Source organism: Microcaecilia unicolor, unplaced genomic scaffold (genome assembly GCF_901765095.1).
Source record: "Microcaecilia unicolor unplaced genomic scaffold, aMicUni1.1, whole genome shotgun sequence".
Classification (NCBI taxonomy): domain Eukaryota; kingdom Metazoa; phylum Chordata; class Amphibia; order Gymnophiona; family Siphonopidae; genus Microcaecilia; species Microcaecilia unicolor.
The window spans coordinates 81,991-101,384 of NW_021963101.1; the positions used below are offsets into that span (position 1 = coordinate 81,991).

A 19,394-nucleotide genomic window follows, 5' to 3' on the forward strand; every position below is an offset into this window, starting at 1 on the left:
TGTAATTAAACAATTCCCACTTTCATGTTTATAGGGATTTATGAATTTATTAGGATGATGTTTTACATTTTGTACTGCAACCTTGTTAAATGGATTGCATAACATATTTCTTCACAATCTAATCCTCATAACAAGCTACAGTTTTTATCCTTTTAAACAGATCATGCATTATCTGAGTACCTTGTGCTTTCTTAAACATTAAACCTAGGGACCTGTTTAGAAAAAGAGTTTTTTTCCCCCCATTTTATATTTAAGGAAACATGTTTAATAAATAGGACCCTCGTTACAATCGTTTCTGATCACAGGCTTTTCCATGCACATACACATTTTTTTACACATCGTTCAGTGATGTATTGATTTGTCCAGACTTCTGGAATCCTTTGATATGCTGCTTTTCAAGATGGAAATTAACTGACTTTATTTTAAAATGACTCTTTGATGATCATGCTTTCTATTTGGTTATTGATTGCTCTTTTCCTTTTTGGAATGAATGCTTTTCTCTGTCCTATAATTATTGTAGTTATTTTTCCTTTCCTTTTTATAAAATTTGTTTAGAAAATTGTACACCGCCCTGTTCTGCGTGTCAGTATGGGCGGTATAGAATGTCTAAAAGAAACTAGAAACTGTAAACTATACAGAGGCATTGCTAAACACCTACAAGATCCGTGGCCTGGGCCCATAAGCACAATCCCAACATCCCCACCTGTCCACCTCACACATGTGGAGGGACATTTTTGAAAGGACATCCAAGACAGAATGTCACAAAAGGACATTCATATCACATGTATGTTTGAATAGGAAATATGTCATGATTTCCTGTTTGAAAATACATAAGATGGATGGCCATACGCTGGATACGTCCAGCATGAACATCCATTAGTGAACTGTAAACCAAGGGACTGAGGTTTAAATCCCATTTTAATTCTTTTATTTTGTAATTGTGAGCCCTCCAGGAACAGCAACATATCTACTGTGCCTGAATGTACACCACTTCTATAGTCTTCAGGCTTGCAGGTGGCTTGTAGGGGGTCTTTTACAAAGGTACGCTAGCGTTTACAGTGTGCACGAATCATTAGCATGTGCTAAATGCTAGAGATGGCCATAGGAATATAAAAATGCTAGTGTGCCTTTGTAAAAGGGGCCCTCATTTAGGTATAGTAGGTATTTTTTCTACTTCTGGAAGATTCACAATTACAAAACAATAAATCTCTCTATATAAAACGCACCTCCAACATTCTAATGAAGCCGGAAGCCTCCAAGTTCTACGTTTGTAGTTGTGTAGATCGCTGTTTGCCCATGAGTGTCTGCCCCGCCCTCGCATCACAACGTGATGATGTCGAGGGCAGAGCACTGACACTCACCGAATTGCATCGCTGACCCGTTGCTGCGCCATCAAACGTGACGTCAGACGCATCACGAACCTATTAGAATGACCTGCATGAAAAAAAGGAATATCACCAGCTGACAATGAAGGAATCGCCAAACCTTTGCCAGGCAACGGAAGGAGACCTCAGACGCATGAAGGACCAATCACGAGCAACTGCATGGGAACAAGGGAGGACAATGAGCAGTAGAACCGCTCACTTTTTCTGCAGCACGGAGACGAGGAACATCGCTGGAAGGAGAATACTATTTGGATGCCCATGCTCCTGCCATTTACACATTTGCTACAATTAAACACTTCTTTAGCAAAGGTAGCAATTATTTTTTGTCCTCTTTTTTTTGTGTCCACAAATATGGCAACCTTACTTCTGCTTGAGACAGTTAATTTATGAATCTGTGGATTCCTGACACTGAGAGAGTTGCAAATTCCCCTCCCCCTCCTGAGTCCTGAGCACATTTGACAGGGCCCCCTCATAAATTTTAGGGCCCTAAGCATAAGCCTAGTTTGCCTATACCTTAATCTGACCCTGTGCAGATTTGTTTCGAAGCTTTTGATTTGGTATATATACCAGAGTGCTGACCTGTCACTATATAGTATACTGAGTGGATCACCCCCTCATTTCAAGTGCTCTAATTGGGCTCATACCTTATTCCTGAGTACATACGGCACTGTCTTACCACGTGAAGGTTATCAGCAGGACTTGGGAGAAGTAATTTATTCTCTTCCCCTAAGAGATGCAACACAATTCACTAACTTTGTTGCTTGATCTCTAAGTTATCTTCTCAGCACTGTGTGTACATCTAGATATTTATTACCCAACAGTATGGGTAATGGGATTTGATATGCCTTTCTATGGTACAATCAAAGTGGATGCAGCAGAAAACAAGTGGGAAATTGACCATGGACTCCAGAAATGAGGTACAACCTTGATACTTTAAAGCAGACTTATACGGTCTGTGCCAGAGCCGGTGATGGGAGGCGGGACTGGTGGCTGGGAGGCGGGAAGTACTGCTGGGCAGACTTGTACGGTCTGTGCCCTGAATACGGCAGGTAAGGTATACACATATGTTTGTCTTGTTAGGCAGACTGGATGGACCGTGCAGGTCTTTTTCTGCCGTCATCTACTATGTTACGATTTATAAAGACTCAACACAGCACCATGTTTCGGCCTATGGCCTGTCTCAGGATTCTAAAAGAATATAAATAAACATATATAAAAAACAATAGCTGATACAATATAAACATTAATAAAATGTTACAACAATAAAAGTCATATTTCTCTCTCTCAAAAAGACAAATGACATATAAAAAAAAGAATCAATAAAATGTGTATGTGAAGAACAATATAATAAAAATAAAACTCATATTGAAAGAAATGTATATGGACCAACCTGTTGATGACAACTAGATGACAAAATCTCCAATGTAGTATCTTTTTCAATGCAAAAAACATTAAAGAAGGGTCTATAAAAAATATGACTTTTATTGTTGTAACATTTTACTATTGTTTTTATTGTGTCAGCTATTGTTTTTTAAAATATATTTTTATACGTTTATATTCTTTTATACTCCTGAGGCAGGCCATAAGTTGTCCCTCTCATTTCTGGTGTCCACTGTCGATTTCCCACTTGTTTTCTGCTGTTGCGATGGGATTTCAGAGTTCTCCACGTTGGTGGATTTCTACTGGAACAATCAAAGTATTTTCTCTGTCTCTACTGTGCTCACAATCTTAAGTATTGCACCTGATGCAATGGAGGGTTAAGTGACTTGCCCTGAGTCACGAGGAGCTGCGAAGGGAATCAAACCCAGTTTCCCAGCCCACTGCACTAAACTCTAGGCTGCTCCTCCAGTTAACCACCTTCTTGCAATCCTCATCAATGAACAACCAGCCCCTTAAGGACAAATGACTGAGGAGGTTCTCAGAGGCCATATCCACCATCCAGTGATGAAGCCAGAGTCATGTCTGGCCCACCACTCATGGAGCGGGAAGAAAGTGAAAATGAGACACACATCAAAATTAAACTGTTTACATATTTATACAATAAACAACTTCCCAAAATGTAAGGTTTACATATGTATTTATAAACTGGAATATGGAACAGTTGAGTTAATACATAAAGTTTTATTTAAAGTTTCCCCTACAAGCAAGCTTAATTTACACATTCTGTTTCTGTACAAAATTTACAGTCATTGTTGTATACTCAGTTACAGCTCCTTCCTTGGTGATAGCTTCCTGATAGAAAGCTTTACACATAAATTCTCATAAAATGCTTTAAATTACCTTTTTTTTTTTAAAGAACGAGCAAAAAACCTTTTTAAAGGTAAAACTCAGAAGATTGCACATCTTATTAGTAAGAGACAGGTGACAATACTGTAAATGATACTGAGGCAAACTTTCAGCCCACATCAGTGTCCACCATAACTGCTTCATAAAGCGAATGATACATACCTGTAGCAGGTGTTCTCCGAGGACAGCAGGCTGATTGTTCTCACAACTGGGTTGACGACCACGGCAGCCCCCACCAACCGGAAGAAAAACTTTGTGGGCGGTCCTGCATGCAGGGCACGCCCACCGCGCATGCGTGGCCGTCTTCCCGCCCGTGCGCGACGGTTCCTGCTCAGTTGAATGACAAGCAAAGGAATGAGTAAAACGCAACTCCAAAGGGGAGGAGGGAGGGTAGGTGAGAACAATCAGCCTGCTGTCCTCGGAGAACACCTGCTACAGGTATGTATCATTCGCTTTCTCCGAGGACAAGCAGGCTGCTTGTTCTCATGACTGGGGTATCCCTAGCTCTCAGGCTCACTCAAAACAAGAACCCAGGTCAATTGAACCTCGCAACGGCAAGGGCATAACAGAAATTGACCTATGAAGAACAACTAACTGAGAGTGCAGCCTGAACAGAATAAAATCGGGTCCTAGAGGGTGGACTTGGATTCAAATCCCAATCAGATTCTGCAGCACCGACTGCCCGAACCGACTGTCGTGTCGGGTATCCTGCTGGAGGCAGTAATGTGATGTGAATGTGTGGACAGATGACCACGTCGCAGCTTTGCAAATCTCTTCAATAGTGGCTGACTTCAAGTGGGCCACCGACGCTGCCATGGCTCTAACACTATGAGCCGTGACATGACCCTCAAGAGCCAGCCCAGCCTGGGCGTAAGTGAAGGAAATGCAATCTGCTAGCCAATTGGAGATGGTGCGTTTCCCGACAGCGACCCCCTTCCTAGTGGGGTCAAAAGAAATAAACAATTGGGCGGACTGTCTGTGGGGCTGTGTCTGCTCCAGATAGAAGGCCAATGCTCGCTTGCAGTCCAGTGTGTGCAACTGATGTTCAGCAGGGCGGGTATGCGGTCTGGGAAAGAATGTTGGCAAGACAATTGACTGGTTAAGATGGAACTCCGAAACCACCTTTGGCAAGAACTTAGGGTGAGTGCGGAGTACTACTCTGTTATGATGAAATTTGGTATAAGGAGCATGAGCTACCAGGGCTTGAAGCTCACTGACTCTATGAGCTGAAGTAACTGCCACCAAGAAAATGACCTTCCAGGTCAAGTACTTCAGATGGCAAGAATTCAGTGGCTCAAAAGGAGGCTTCATCAGCTGGGTGAGGACGACGTTGAGATCCCATGACACTGCAGGAGGCTTGACAGGGGGCCTTGACAAAAGCAAGCCTCTCATGAATTGAACGACTAAAGGCTCTCCAGAGATGGCTTTACCCTCTACACGATAATGGTAAGCACTAATCGCACTAAGGTGATTCCTTACTGAGTTGGTCTTGAGACCAGACTCTGATAAGTGCAGAAGGTATTCAAGCAGGTTTTGTGCAGGACAAGAACGAGGTTCTAGGGCCTTGCTCTCACACCAAACGACAAACCTCCTCCACTTGAAAAAGTAACTCTTCTTAGTGGAATCCTTTCTAGAGGCAAGCAAGACACGGGAGACACCCTCAGACAGACCCAACAAAGCAAAATCTACGCCCTCAACATCCAGGCCGTGAGAGCCAGAGACTGAAGGTTGTGGTGCAGAAGCGCTCCGTCGTTCTGCGAAATGAGAGTCGGAAAACACTCCAATCTCCACGGTTCTTCGGAGGACAACTCCAGAAGTAGAGGGAACCAGATCTGATGGGGCCAAAAAGGCACTATCAGAATCATGGTGCCGTGGTCTTGCTTGAGCTTCAGCAAGGTCTTCCCCACCAAAGGTATGGGAGGATAAGCATACAGGAGGCCGCTCCCCCAATGGAGGAGAAAGGCATCCGACGCCAGTCTGCTGTGTGCCTGTAGTCTGGAACAGAACAGAGGCAGCTTGTGGTTGGTCTGAGAGGCGAAAAGGTCCACCGAGGGGGTGCCCCACACTCGGAAGATCTTGCATACCACTCTGGAATGGAGCGACCACTCGTGCGGTTGCATGACTCTGCTCAGCCTGTCGGATAGACTGTTGTTTACGCCTGCCAGGTATGTGGCTTGGAGACGCATGCCAAACTGGCAGGCCCAACGCCACATCCTGACGGCTTCCTGACATAGGGGGCGAGATCCGGTGCCCCCCTGCTTGTTGATGTAGAACATTGCAACCTGATTGTCTGTCTGAATTTGGATGGTTTGGTAGGCCAGCCGATCCCTGAAGGCCTTCAGTGCGTTCCATACCGCTCGGAGCTCCAGGAGGTTGATCTGAAGATCTTGTTCCTGGGGGGACCACACCCCCTGGGTGTGGAGCCCATCGACATGAGCTCCCCACCCCAGGCGAGATGCATCTGTCGTCAGCACCTTCGTGGGCTGCGGAATTTGGAATGGACGTCCCAGGGTCAAATTGGTCCGAATTGTCCACCAGTGCAGCGAATTGCGGCAACTGACGGACAGGTGGATGACATCTTCTAGATTCCCGGTAGCTTGACACCACTGGGAAGCTAGGGTCCATTGAGCAGATCTCATGTAAAGACGAGCCATGGGAGTCACATGGACAGTAGAGGCCATATGGCCCAGGAGTCTCAACATCTGCCGAGCTGTGATCTGCTGAGACGCTTTGGTGTGGGAAGCGAGGGACAGGAGATTCTGAGCCCTTGCCTCGGGAAGAAAGGCCTGAGCCATCTGAGAATTCAGCAGAGCTCCTATGAATTCCAGAGATTGGACTGGCTGGAGATGGGACTTCAAGTAATTTATCACAAACCCTAGCAGCTCCAGAAGTTGAATAGTGCACTGCATGGACCGAAGAGCTCCTGCCTCTGAGGTGCTCTTCACCAGCCAATCGTCGAGATACGGGAACACGTGCACACCCAGCTTGCGTAGGTACGCCACAACCACCACGAGACACTTTGTGAACACCCGTGGTGCAGAGGCGAGCCCAAAGGGCAGCACACAATACTGAAAGTGACATGTCCCCAGACGGAATCGGAGATACTGTCTGTGGGCTGGCAGTATCGGGATGTGAGTATAAGCATCCTTTAAATCCAGGGAACATAGCCAATCGTCTTTCTGAATCATGGGTAGAAGGGTGCCCAAGGAAAGCATCCTGAACTTCTCTTTGACCAGGTATTTGTTCAGGCCTCTCAGGTCTAGGATGGGGCGCATCCCCCCTGTTTTCTTTTTCACAAGGAAGTACCTGGAATAGAATCCCTGCCCTTCCTGCCTGTGTTGCACGAGCTCGACCGCATTGGTGCTGAGAAGGGCAGAGAGTTCCTCTGCAAGTACCTGCTTGTGATGGGAGCTGAAGGACTGGGCTCCCGGTGGACAATTTGGTGGAGGGGAGACCAAATTCAGGGTGTATCCGCACCGCACTATTTGGAGAACCCACTGGTCGGAGGTTACGAGAGGCCACCTTTGGTGGAAAAAGTTTCAACCTCCCCCCGACCGGCAGGCCCTCCGGCACGGATACTTTGATGGCGGCTATGTTCCCATGGATCCAGTCAAAAGCCCGTCCCCTGCTTTTGCTGTGGAGGCACAGGGGGCTGCTTAGGCGCACGCTGTTGACGGGAAAGAGCGCACTGGGACTGTCCCTGTGCCTGAGGAAGCCTTCGGGCCGGCTGGGTGTACCTACGCTTGCTGTAAGCGTAGGGTGCAGCCTGCCTGGCCCGGGAAAAACATCCACCTGCAGAGGTGGATGCTGAAGGCACCAGGTGGGAGAGCTTGTCGAGAGCGGTTTCCCGCTGGTGTAGTTGGTCCACCAACTGATCGACCTTCTCACCGAAAATGTTATCCCCCCGGCAAGGGACATCCGCCAGCCGCTGCTGGGTGCGGTTGTCCAGGTCAAAGGCACGCAGCCATGAGAGTCTGCGCATCACTATACCTTGGGCTGCAGCTCGAGATGCCACATCACAGGTGTCATAGATACCCCTGGACAGGAACTTTCTGCACGCCTTCAGCTGCCTGACCACCTCCTGAAAAGGCCTGAACTGCTCTGGAGGGAGCTTGTCGACAAGGTCCACCAGTTGCCGCACATTGTTCCGCATGTGGATGCTCGTGTAGAGCTGGTATGATTGGATGCGGGTCACGAGCATGGAAGATTGGTAGGCCTTCCTCCCAAACGAGTCCAGAGTGCGAGACTCCCGCCCAGGGGGCGCTGAGGCTGTATCCCTCGAACTCTGTGCCCTCTTGACAGCAGAGTCCATGACCGCCGAATCATGAGGCAATTAAGGCCGCATCAACTCTGGGTCTGAGTGGATCCTGTATTGGGATTCCGCTTTCTTGGGGATGGTGGGATTAGATAGTGGCTTCAACCAGTTCCGAAGCAGTGTCTCCTTAAGGACATTGTGCAACAGCACCGTGGAAGACTTTCTAGGTGGTGATGGATAGTCGAGAACTTCGAGCACCTCCGCCCTCGGCTCATCCACAGTAACCACGGGAAAGGGAATGCTGATGGACATATCCCTGACAAACGAGGCAAAGGAGAGGCTCTCAGGAGGCGAGAGCTTCCTCTCCGGTGAAGGAGTGGGGTCGGAGGGAAGGCCCACAGACTCCTCTGAGGAGAAATATCTGGGGTCCTCCTCCTCCCCCCACGAGGCCTCCTCCTCGGTGTCGGACATGAGCTCTCTCAGCTCAGACCTCAACCGGGCCCGTCTCGACTGCAAGGAACCACATCCTCGATGATGGCGTCGAGCGGTGGACTCCCGTGCCGGTAGGGATGAAGCTCCCTCCATCAATGTCGACGGGGACTCCACCTGCGTGGCGGTCGACACCGGCGCCGCAAGCGGCGTCGGAGGCCTCAGCATCGGGCCAGAGCCCACCGGCGCCTCCATCAACGGTGCCGGGGGCGCAAGCACCCCCGGTGCCGGCAAAGCCTGGCGCATCAGGCCTTCCAGGATCCCGGGAAGGATGGCTCACAGGCACTCGTCAAGGCCCGCTGTCGGGAAAGGCAGAGGGGCCGGTGTAGGTGCTCGGGTCTAGGAGACGGTACCGAGATACCCGTGGACTCACGCAGCGACACCTCTTCGACCGAGGGGGAACGCTCCTCCCGGCACTGCCGCTTCCTGGGCGTAGAGTCATCCCTCGATGTCCCGGAGCTGGCAGTTCCGTGCGCCTTGGGCGACCGATGACGGTGCTTCTTGGCTTTCTTGTGATGCCCGTCATCGGCGCTCCGCGGAAGAGACAAGGAGGAGGTGGAACCCCCCCCCCCCCCCGGCCTCGAGGTATCGGTTCCGACAGGGTTCGGTCCCAATGGCCCTGAGCAGCGGGAGTGGCCGGGGCAGACTGCCCGCGTGGCCGCTCACCACCGCCCTCAGGCCGGCGGGCCAAAGGTACCTGTGCTCCTCGGGTTGATGCCAGAGTCGGCGCCGACGTCGTCGACATCGGTACCGGTATCGAAGACCCGGCCGTCGACACCGATGCCGTAGAGGTCGACGTCGAAGGGCCGGCGCAAGTTCCAAAAAGACGGTCCCGCAGAACTTGCCTCGCCACCTGTGTCCGCTTTCTTAAGCCGAGACACAAGGTGCACGTCTTGGAATTATGCTCCGGGCCGAGGCACTGGAGACAACAAGCGTATCGGTCTGCGTGATCTGCCGGCCACAACGACCACACTTTTTGAATCCGCTCGGGACCTTTGAGGACATCGACGGAAAAATCACGTCGGCGAAGTCAAAATCGTCGATGGTGGCGGTAAAAAGCACACCCGAAAAAGAAGAAACGACGCGCCCTCGCGGCTAAAAACGACGAGGAAAACTCTTTTTCGCTGTTTTTAAAAAAAAAAGAAAATAACACGCGAACGTGTACTCGAATAGAGAAAAAACCGCGGCTAGGCCGCAATCCGGTTTCCAGGGCTGACTAAGAGAGAGATGGGAACACGTCTCTGTCCAGCGCGGAATGGAAAAAAACTGAGCGGGAACGGTCGCGCACGGGCGGGAAGACGGCTGTGCATGCGCGGTGGGCGTGCCCTGCGTGCGGGACCGTCTGCGATGTTTTTCTTCCGGTTGGTGGGGGCTGCCGTGGACGTCAACCCAGTCATGAGAACAAGCAGCCTGCTTGTCCTCGGAGAATAATTTGTACTTTGATAGTGTTTTTGTAATCTGATGATTCCAACAGAAGACTGAAAACAAAACTGATTATTCTGTTCAATGATGTTGACTGAAATTCATTACATGGGTGATATGCAGATGAATGCAGAAGATTTACATGCAGGAAAAAGTATGACTTGGACAACTGAATTACCTGTTTCTGTTTTTTCACTGCAAATATAACCCCCAGCACATCCACATAAATTCAAAGATTGGAATCTGGCACTTAGATACTTAAGGATCTAAAGATATGTTCTCTTGCCCATTCATATTTCACAAAGGAAAATAACATATTATACAGAAGTGCATGCACATGAACTCAGTAGCATTCACCTACTCTGTTATAAAGTTGAGCAAGTGGCTCAGGTGTTCAATGTTTATTTCATAACAAACAATTTTTTTGTTTTGTTTTAAAGGAAAACCAAATGAAGGGTGGCAGCAGAGGCAGATGAATATTGGGGGACAAAAGACTGTTCACAAACATTTTTCTTGCTACAATGTTAGGTAGCTAACAGAAAAATAAAATTACTATCTATGGGCCTGTTATATTGACCTCTGAAAACTTACTATGACTGAGTGCATAACTTTGCAATCAAAATGTAACTAAACTTGTAAATTTAGTTGCATAAAGAGTAAAGGGTCATGGATTTTAGAGGCCGACTGAATTTCAATTTTGGTTTTGGCTTTAGTGCTGAAACTGGCCTGAAATTCATTTTTGAATTTGTTTCGGTCAAAAATGCTAGTGTATTTTCAGCCAAAAATGAAACTGTGCTGCGCAGCCCCCACTCCCTCCCGGACCCAACCATCAGTGGTAGTCCCCCTCCTGGGCCTTCCATGTCATTACTGGCTAGTGAGGGCAGAAGCGATCCCCACTTGTTCCTGCCCACACCAGCTCCTGCATCAAAATGGCTTCCAGAACCTCCAGTGGCAGTCTTGGAAGACAGCTGCTGGAGGTCGTGGCAACCATTTTGAGATTGGAGCCGGCGTGGGTAGAAGTGACTTGCAGTTGCAGGATGGGGGGGATGGGGGTTCTTTCTGGCTGGAGAAGGGAAGGGAATGGGTGCTGTTTGGGAGCTGGGGCAGGGATAGTTTTGTTTTCAGGTTTGGTTTTGGCTGAAACCAAGTGGCCAATTTTGACTGCAGATTGGGTGTTAGTTGAAACCAAAAATCCTGGTTTTGGTTGGGCTCTAAACGACTTGATACACTGCCTTTCTGTGGTACAACTAAAGTTTACATTTATTATATTCAGGTACCTTCTCTGTCCCCAGTGGGCTCACAGTCTAAGTTTTGGTACTTGGGACAATGGAGGGTTAAGTGTAGAGCTTTAACATAATAAATAATAAAAAAGCAACGTAAAATCAGAGATCAAGTGTTTCTTTCAGTAGGATTTAGCATAGTAGAGCCCCAGATTATTTGTATTTGACTTTAAATCACTATTCAACCAAATACAAATAATGTATTCAGGGCACTATTTGGGGCTGAATTGAATAAGAATATTCAGTACATCCCTTGTTAAGTGACTTGCCCAGGATCACAAGGAGCCACAGTGGGAATCAAATCCAGTTCACCAGGTTCTTAGACCACTATGCTAACCATCAGGTAACTCCTTTACTTCACAGGTGGCAACAGGGGCAGATTTAGGGTAAGGAAAAATACTTAGGAGCTTAGCACTGATTTTCAGTACTAGATTCATAAATTAGGCTCATCAATCTAGGCAAATGAACAGCAGGCCTAAATTTATAGGCCTAAATGTTAAGCTCCTGATTAAGATGAATTTTCAGCTGAAAAATTATGCTCCTAAATTTGGCTGAAAATTAGGGGGCCAATATTCAACCATTGGTGGTGAGTGTTTTGCTCACTGTCGATGGCGTTATTCCTGGATATTCAAAGGCGGGACCTGTGTGGGCTTCGGCTTTGAATATCTGGTTATTTTTAAGCACGCTGCTTAAGTCGATATCACAAAAGTGACCATAAGTTACTGAATAAAAATAGGACAGACGTTTATGGACTAACCCTGGCTATTTAAGTGCTAATCCACCCCCAGAATGCACCCAAAATAGCCGGCTATGTGTTCGGTGCTAACCGTGATATTCAGTGACACTTATCCGGTTAAGTGCCGCTGACTATTAGTGGCTAGGCCTGACCAAGCGATTTTACCAGTCAGTGGCTAGCTAAATTATTTTGAATATCGGGCGGTAGGCTCCTAAGTTTGTGCCCTAATTTATGAACTCGGGGTTGATGTACAGCCCATGGCTGTAAGTGGCTGACAAGCTACTCTAGCTGTGGGCTGAACTAACTCCAGATAGTCAATGCCAGAGCACGCGCGGCTCTGAACATTGAATATCTGGGAATGACCACCAACCTCGAAGTTAACCGGGTACCGACTGATATTCAAACAGGTGTCCATTTAATTTGCTGCATAAAGTTACTTAGGGGCCCTTTTCCTAAGCAGCGGTAAGTCCACCATGGGCTTACCGCACGGCAATCTGGAACTCCCAGCGTGCAGCATTTCCGGTGCAAGGGAAAATAGGTCCCTATTTTTTTTACTGCAGCAGGTTACTGCTGGGTTAGCACGGAAGCCCTTACTGCCACCTCAGTGGATGGTGGTAAGTGCTCCCCCTTGCATGGCCAGGCAGTAAGTGCAATCTTACCCGCATGACCACATCTTTTTTTGACCTCTTTACACAAAAAGGGCCACAGCACGCAGCAAAAATGGACACCGCTGCTAGCAGACTGAAAATTGCCACTAATGGTTACATTTCCTCTCTGCTGCCAGACCACCCACAAATTAGCTGGTTTCAGCATACGCAGTTAGAGAAAATATTCAGCGGCACTATCTGGTTAAGTTTCACTGAATATCCCTGGAATGCCCTGAACAAGTTTGAATCGCTTTGAATATTACCCCTCAGCTTTTTTAAAGACTATCAGAGGCACTGTCAACAGAGGTGTATGCTTTTGTGTACATTATTTTTTTTATAACCTTTTGAAGGATATTTTACTTGTAAAGCACATTCCAGCATTTTTAAGGGACTTTACACATTGAGGAGGTAATTTTATAAAGTTTCCCCCCACGTAAATCCATGTTTTATGCACATAAAAGGATTTTTGTAAATTTACCCCAGGGGTTACAAACATTAAAGCACATGTGGTGCCAAGAAGGTGCATACTTTTATGTGATTTGTGTGATGGAGTATAGGCACAGTTACGATTAGCACAATTGTTTAATAAAATATGAGCGTGCTTACATACTAACATTTACACCTGCTCCTTAGCAGATGTAAAGGTCTGTAGCTTCAATATAACTGTAATTTTTGCTGGTTTACCCATAGTATTTTATAAAGACACATGGGGGCCCTTGTATGAAGCTGAAGTAAGTCCAACGTGGGATTACCGCTCCCTAAAAGGGAAGTACAGCCAGGCTACCGCAGCAACCCAGCAGTAGTTCCCTCCCCCAGAACACGCCATTTCCAGCGCTGCCATTTCAGTTTTTGTTGCGTCAGTGTGTACCTGGCGGTGATCGGGAAGGGCCGCGCGCTGCAGTTACTGCCGGATTAGCACAGGAGCCCTTACTGCCACCTGAATGCCACCGAAATGGCCACATGGCAAGTGCTTCACTTGCCGCACAGCCATTTCTTGACAATAACAAAGACCTGCCTTTTACCTGCTGCGGTAAAAGAGGGCCTCGGTGCGCGTCAAAAAAACGTGCCGACACCAGCGCAGGCCCCCTTTTGCCACAGCTTTGTAAAAAGATCTCACAGGCACCAATGTGTATTTATAGCATAGGCTAAAAACAGACACTTGTTTGTCCTCTCAGCATAGCCTGCTTGTTATAGAATTACCCTCTCAGGGATGAATTCTATATATGGCATCAAAAAAATCGGTGCTGAAAAAAAAAAACTGCTTAGCGCTATTCTATAAACCTTGCCTAAAGTTGGGCATGATTTGTAGAATACGCATATTGCCTGTTCCAGCAACTAAAATTTAGGCATGACCATTTAAGCCAACTAAAACCTGGTGTAAATGCCTGCGCCAAATTAGGTGCAGACTGGGCATATTCTATAACAGTACGTGTAATTTATAGGAACGCCCATGACCCACCTATGCCCCTCCCATGGCCATGCCCCCTTTTGAGATCTGCCCGTTAGAATTTACATGCACCAGTTTACAGAATATACTTAGAAAGCTGCGTGTGTACATTTTAATTAGTGTCAGTTAGTGCTCATTAATGGGCAATTAGCACCGATTGGCTTGTTAATCAATTAAGTTGTGTGCGCAATTTGACCACACTGTCAAATTTGTGCGTGCAGCTTTAGGCATCATCCCTGGGATTCTATACATGGTGCCTTAATTTCCGAGCGGAAAGCGAAGCGTATTGTATAACAATATGTATAACTTAATTAGTTAACCAGCTAATCAGTGATGTTAACTGGATATTAACAAGAAATTATCACCACTAACTGGCATTAAGATTTACGTGCACAACTCGCTAAACGTATTCTGTAACATGGTGCATGTAAATTCTAAATCGCATAGTTGAAAAGTGGGCATAGTTATGGGAGTGGAATGGGTAGATTGTGGGCATATCTAAAATCTATGGGTGTTGTTATTGACTACACCCCCTCCATGACTAATTTACATGTCGGGATTTACACCAAGTTTTAGTTGGCGTAATTGACCGTAACTAAATTTAGTCACGCGGAGCAGCACTCGGTATATTCTATAACTTATGCATAAATTAAAACGCACTTTATAGAATATGCTTTGATTTCCGTGCAAAAATCAAGGTGCGATATATAGAATGTAGCCCTATATTTAGAATCTGGGGGGGGGGGGGGGGGGGGGGGGGGGGGGTCAATGTACTGAGAAATGACATAAGTAGAATTCTGAAGCATAAAGTCAGATCTGTGGTAGTGCCATGCACCACCATCATGCAGAAGACTCATCTGTAAGACTTGGACTTCATTTCTGTTCCCTGGACTAGCTGGGGATGGGGATGCTGTGGAAACTGTGTTCACAGCTGCTGAGGAGAGACTACACAAGTGATCGCTGAACAGCAAGCTCTACTGACCAAACTCAGAATCTGTGCTTGCTGGGTTATTAAAATAATCCTATGTAACGACATGGGATGCTGGCTCTGAGTGAGCTGGAGGGCCACAGGAGCAAGACAAAAGAATTCTTATGTCATAGGGGGGAAGAAACAAAGTTCTTCATTATAATAGTAATAACATGCTGTAACACACACTCACTTTACAATACTCTTATAGTGGGCTGTCTAGAGATTACTGTCTTTAGAAGACTGACAGCATTTGAAGTCAAATTACTAACAAAGGAAATTGTGCTTTACTTTTTAGTGTACAACACAGACAGCTACAAATTTCTGCTTGTAATCTGCAGGAAATCCATCCTTTTATATTTGGATCCTATGTACAGTGGGGGAAATAAGTATTTGATCCCTTGCTGATTTTGTAAGTTTGCCCACTGACAAAGACATGAGCAGCCCATAATTGAAGGGTAGGTTATTGGTAACAGTGAGAGATAGCACATCACAAATTAAATCCGGAAAATCACATTGTGGAAAGTATATGAATTTATTTGCATTCTGCAGAGGGAAATAAGTATTTGATCCCCCACCAACCAGTAAGAGATCTGGCCCCTACAGACCAGGTAGATGCTCCAAATCAACTCGTTACCTGCATGACAGACAGCTGTCGGCAATGGTCACCTGTATGAAAGACACCTGTCCACAGACTCAGTGAATCAGTCAGACTCTAACCTCTACAAAATGGCCAAGAGCAAGGAGCTGTCTAAGGATGTCAGGGACAAGATCATACACCTGCACAAGGCTGGAATGGGCTACAAAACCATCAGTAAGACGCTGGGCGAGAAGGAGACAACTGTTGGTGCCATAGTAAGAAAATGGAAGAAGTACAAAATGACTGTCAATCGACAAAGATCTGGGGCTCCACGCAAAATCTCACCTCGTGGGGTATCCTTGATCATGAGGAAGGTTAGAAATCAGCCTACAACTACAAGGGGGGAACTTGTCAATGATCTCAAGGCAGCTGGGACCACTGTCACCACGAAAACCATTGGTAACACATTACGACATAACGGATTGCAATCCTGCAGTGCCCGCAAGGTCCCCCTGCTCCGGAAGGCACATGTGACGGCCCGTCTGAAGTTTGCCAGTGAACACCTGGATGATGCCGAGAGTGATTGGGAGAAGGTGCTGTGGTCAGATGAGACAAAAATTGAGCTCTTTGGCATGAACTCAACTCGCCGTGTTTGGAGGAAGAGAAATGCTGCCTATGACCCAAAGAACACCGTCCCCACTGTCAAGCATGGAGGTGGAAATGTTATGTTTTGGGGGTGTTTCTCTGCTAAGGGCACAGGACTACTTCACCGCATCAATGGGAGAATGGATGGGGCCATGTACCGTACAATTCTGAGTGACAACCTCCTTCCCTCCGCCAGGGCCTTAAAAATGGGTCGTGGCTGGGTCTTCCAGCACGATAATGACCCAAAACATACAGCCAAGGCAACAAAGGAGTGGCTCAGGAAGAAGCACATTAGGGTCATGGAGTGGCCTAGCCAGTCACCAGACCTTAATCCCATTGAAAACTTATGGAGGGAGCTGAAGCTGCGAGTTGCCAAGCGACAGCCCAGAACTCTTAATGATTTAGAGATGATCTGCAAAGAGGAGTGGACCAAAATTCCTCCTGACATGTGTGCAAACCTCATCATCAACTACAGAAGACGTCTGACCGCTGTGCTTGCCAACAAGGGTTTTGCCACCAAGTATTAGGTCTTGTTTGCCAGAGGGATTAAATACTTATTTCCCTCTGCAGAATGCAAATAAATTCATATACTTTCCACAATGTGATTTTCCGGATTTAATTTGTGATGTGCTATCTCTCACTGTTACCAATAACCTACCCTTCAATTATGGGCTGCTCATGTCTTTGTCAGTGGGCAAACTTACAAAATCAGCAAGGGATCAAATACTTATTTCCCCCACTGTATATTTTAGCCGTCTATGTTGTAGGCAGGGTTTATCTTTGTCAATGATGTGCATAATCTTAGAGTTACATTTTCTTTATATGGTTATGTGGCTCAAATATGTATTTGTACTTTTATTCCTAAAAATATGACCAGACATTGAATGTGAACAAATACAGTTTCTCAGTAAGATGGCTGCATACACACATTAAGAGCTCCAAAAATACGGTCTACAATGACTGGGACGGCTGCCACTGCTGCTCCTCGGAAACTGTTGCTTCCTTCGTTTTCAGCACTGGGCCACTTTAGGCACTTTCATAACCAACAGGACAAAAATCCCCCCAGCTGAAATATAATTATGACTTATTTTCTTTTTAGAGCTGGAGGAAGTCACTTTATTCCATTTCATTTAATGCACTTGTATACCATTTACTATGCCATTTCTAGGCAGTTATTGATGGATGCACAGAACTGCAAGGACAAAGGTCTGATGTGTATACAGAGATATGTGAACCGTCTGATTAGGGAGCTCATTAAAAACCAAAATTACTAATACAGGACGTCAGAACACACATATTCTTACCCTCCTGAAAATAAGAATCTTCATCTTCTTAAATATATTAATTACTATGTCCTGCTTGTGTGTGTGTTTCTGCTCAGTGATTGTTTAATAGAATGTTTGCATGAATATGATTTGAGTCCTTTATGATGTAGCTACAGGTCTGGTGGTGTTGACATTTCATAGTATTATTTGACGGCTAATTTTCTGAATTTTGTATGAAACCTGTATAGTCTGAAAAAAAATTCTTTCTGTGCCTTCTGGAGATGTCTACCTCTGAAAGATGAACAGAAACCTGACTGGGATACAAATGTCCTTTTTTTTTTGTTTTGTTATTGAAAACATATTTTTTTTTAGCTGAAACGTTTACACCAGAAAAAGAAGTTTGGGAAAATGAGTGAAAGATAACCTCAAAAGTAAAGAAATGCTCTCTGGAGTGTAATAAAAAGCTAAAGATTTTAGTCCTGGCCTTGCAGTTCTGTGACACCAAGCCAAGGATTTCACTGAAGAACATAAGGGATATTTTATTTTGTGGGGTGACTAGAAGACTCATATTACTTAAGCTTGGTTGCTTTCCCCACCCAGCAGCACTTACTTCACACCTCAGTCTTACTTGCCACTGGTGGAAATGACAACAAAAATCTCATGTAGGCAGAAACCAGGGATGGAGCTGATGCATTTTGCAGGCCTTCTGTAACAGTGGTAACTTTTGAACTCCAGGCTGAGGTTCGGGTGAATACTGCACAGACAGAAGAGCTAAAAGTAGCCCTAAATGTTAGGAGTTAATCGTTGTATGGCATTCCATTAGATTCCAATGACTGGTTTGAAAGGTCCAGTTTTGGTTCACTAGAGGTCATCTTTTTTCAAGTTGGGTTTGCACTGCTTCTGTTATGTTTCATAAGAAATCCTCTTATTTGAAATGATTTATGTCACCTGTCCTTACTTTCTGGAGCCTAACAGTGTCTCACCATTTCTTAGGTTCTATTTGTTGTATGGCACACAGGCTGGCAGTATGACGGTGGAACAGGCAGGGCCTGCTAGCGGTTCTGCCACATCGCCTTCTAGCTCTGTCCAGGTTCCTTTCTCAGGGCTGTAGCAAATGGTAGAAGACTTGTAGGCTCCCTAGGATACAATATTAAAATAATAATTTCAAATGGTGAAAGCAAACAAAACTTCCCAAGAGAAGACATTTCATCTAGTATGGCACCTCTTTAAAGGGGGGGGGGGGGGGGTAAAGGCATAGTTACTTGTTAAAGAATGATTACACCTTAAAATGGGGAAATGGGGAATCATGTTTGCCTGAAAAGAACACTGGGATTTTGCCTGAAAACTTTTCACTTTGGGACCAGATTTGTTGACTAAGTAGCAGTGCTGCAATTTTTTTTGTTACATTTGTACCCCGTGCTTTCCCACTCATGGCAGGCTCAATGCAGCTTACATGGGGAAATGGAGGGTTAAGTGACTTGCCCAGAGTCACAAGGAGCTGCCTGTGCCTAAAGTGGGAATCAGTTCCTCAGTTCCCCAGGACCAAAGTCCACCACCCTAACCACTAGGCCACTCCTCCACTTGGGTTCAGATCGTAGGCTGGACATCTATCTGCCCAAAAGGACACTTTTGTAAGGCAGTTTTTACATGTACAGCAGGGGTATGCAAATGTAAAACACACACACAGTGAAAGATGATGCCTAGTTTTTGCAAAGGTGTTCCCAGGGGCCTAGTATAGACAACTGTGATATACACATATACTTTTTAAAATATGTGTGTACATGCAGAGAATACAGGCACATTTGGGGGTGAATTTTATATATTGTGCCTAAAACATTGGTGCAGAAGAAAACCCACTTAAGTGCTATTCTAAAAAGCCGTGCCTAGTTAGGTTCGGTTTATAGAATAGCGCTTAAGCGAAGGGGTTGTGCGTAAATTTACGCACATCCATTTGCACTAACAAAAACGTGGTGCAAATGTCTCCACCCAA

General features: G+C 46.0%; 1 protein-coding gene across 1 annotated transcript in view; it reads right to left on the reverse strand.

The window, feature by feature from the left end:
* Positions 1-18,393: 18,393 nt before the first annotated feature.
* The window catches only part of LOC115458930 (kelch-like protein 14), a gene marked incomplete at its 5' end in the record, with an annotated part of 100,014 nt that continues 99,013 nt past the window's right edge, over positions 18,394-19,394 (reverse strand). The window contains 1 exon segment of the mRNA XM_030188786.1: positions 18,394-18,541. Within this exon segment, the coding sequence (XP_030044646.1) occupies positions 18,401-18,541 (141 nt within the window).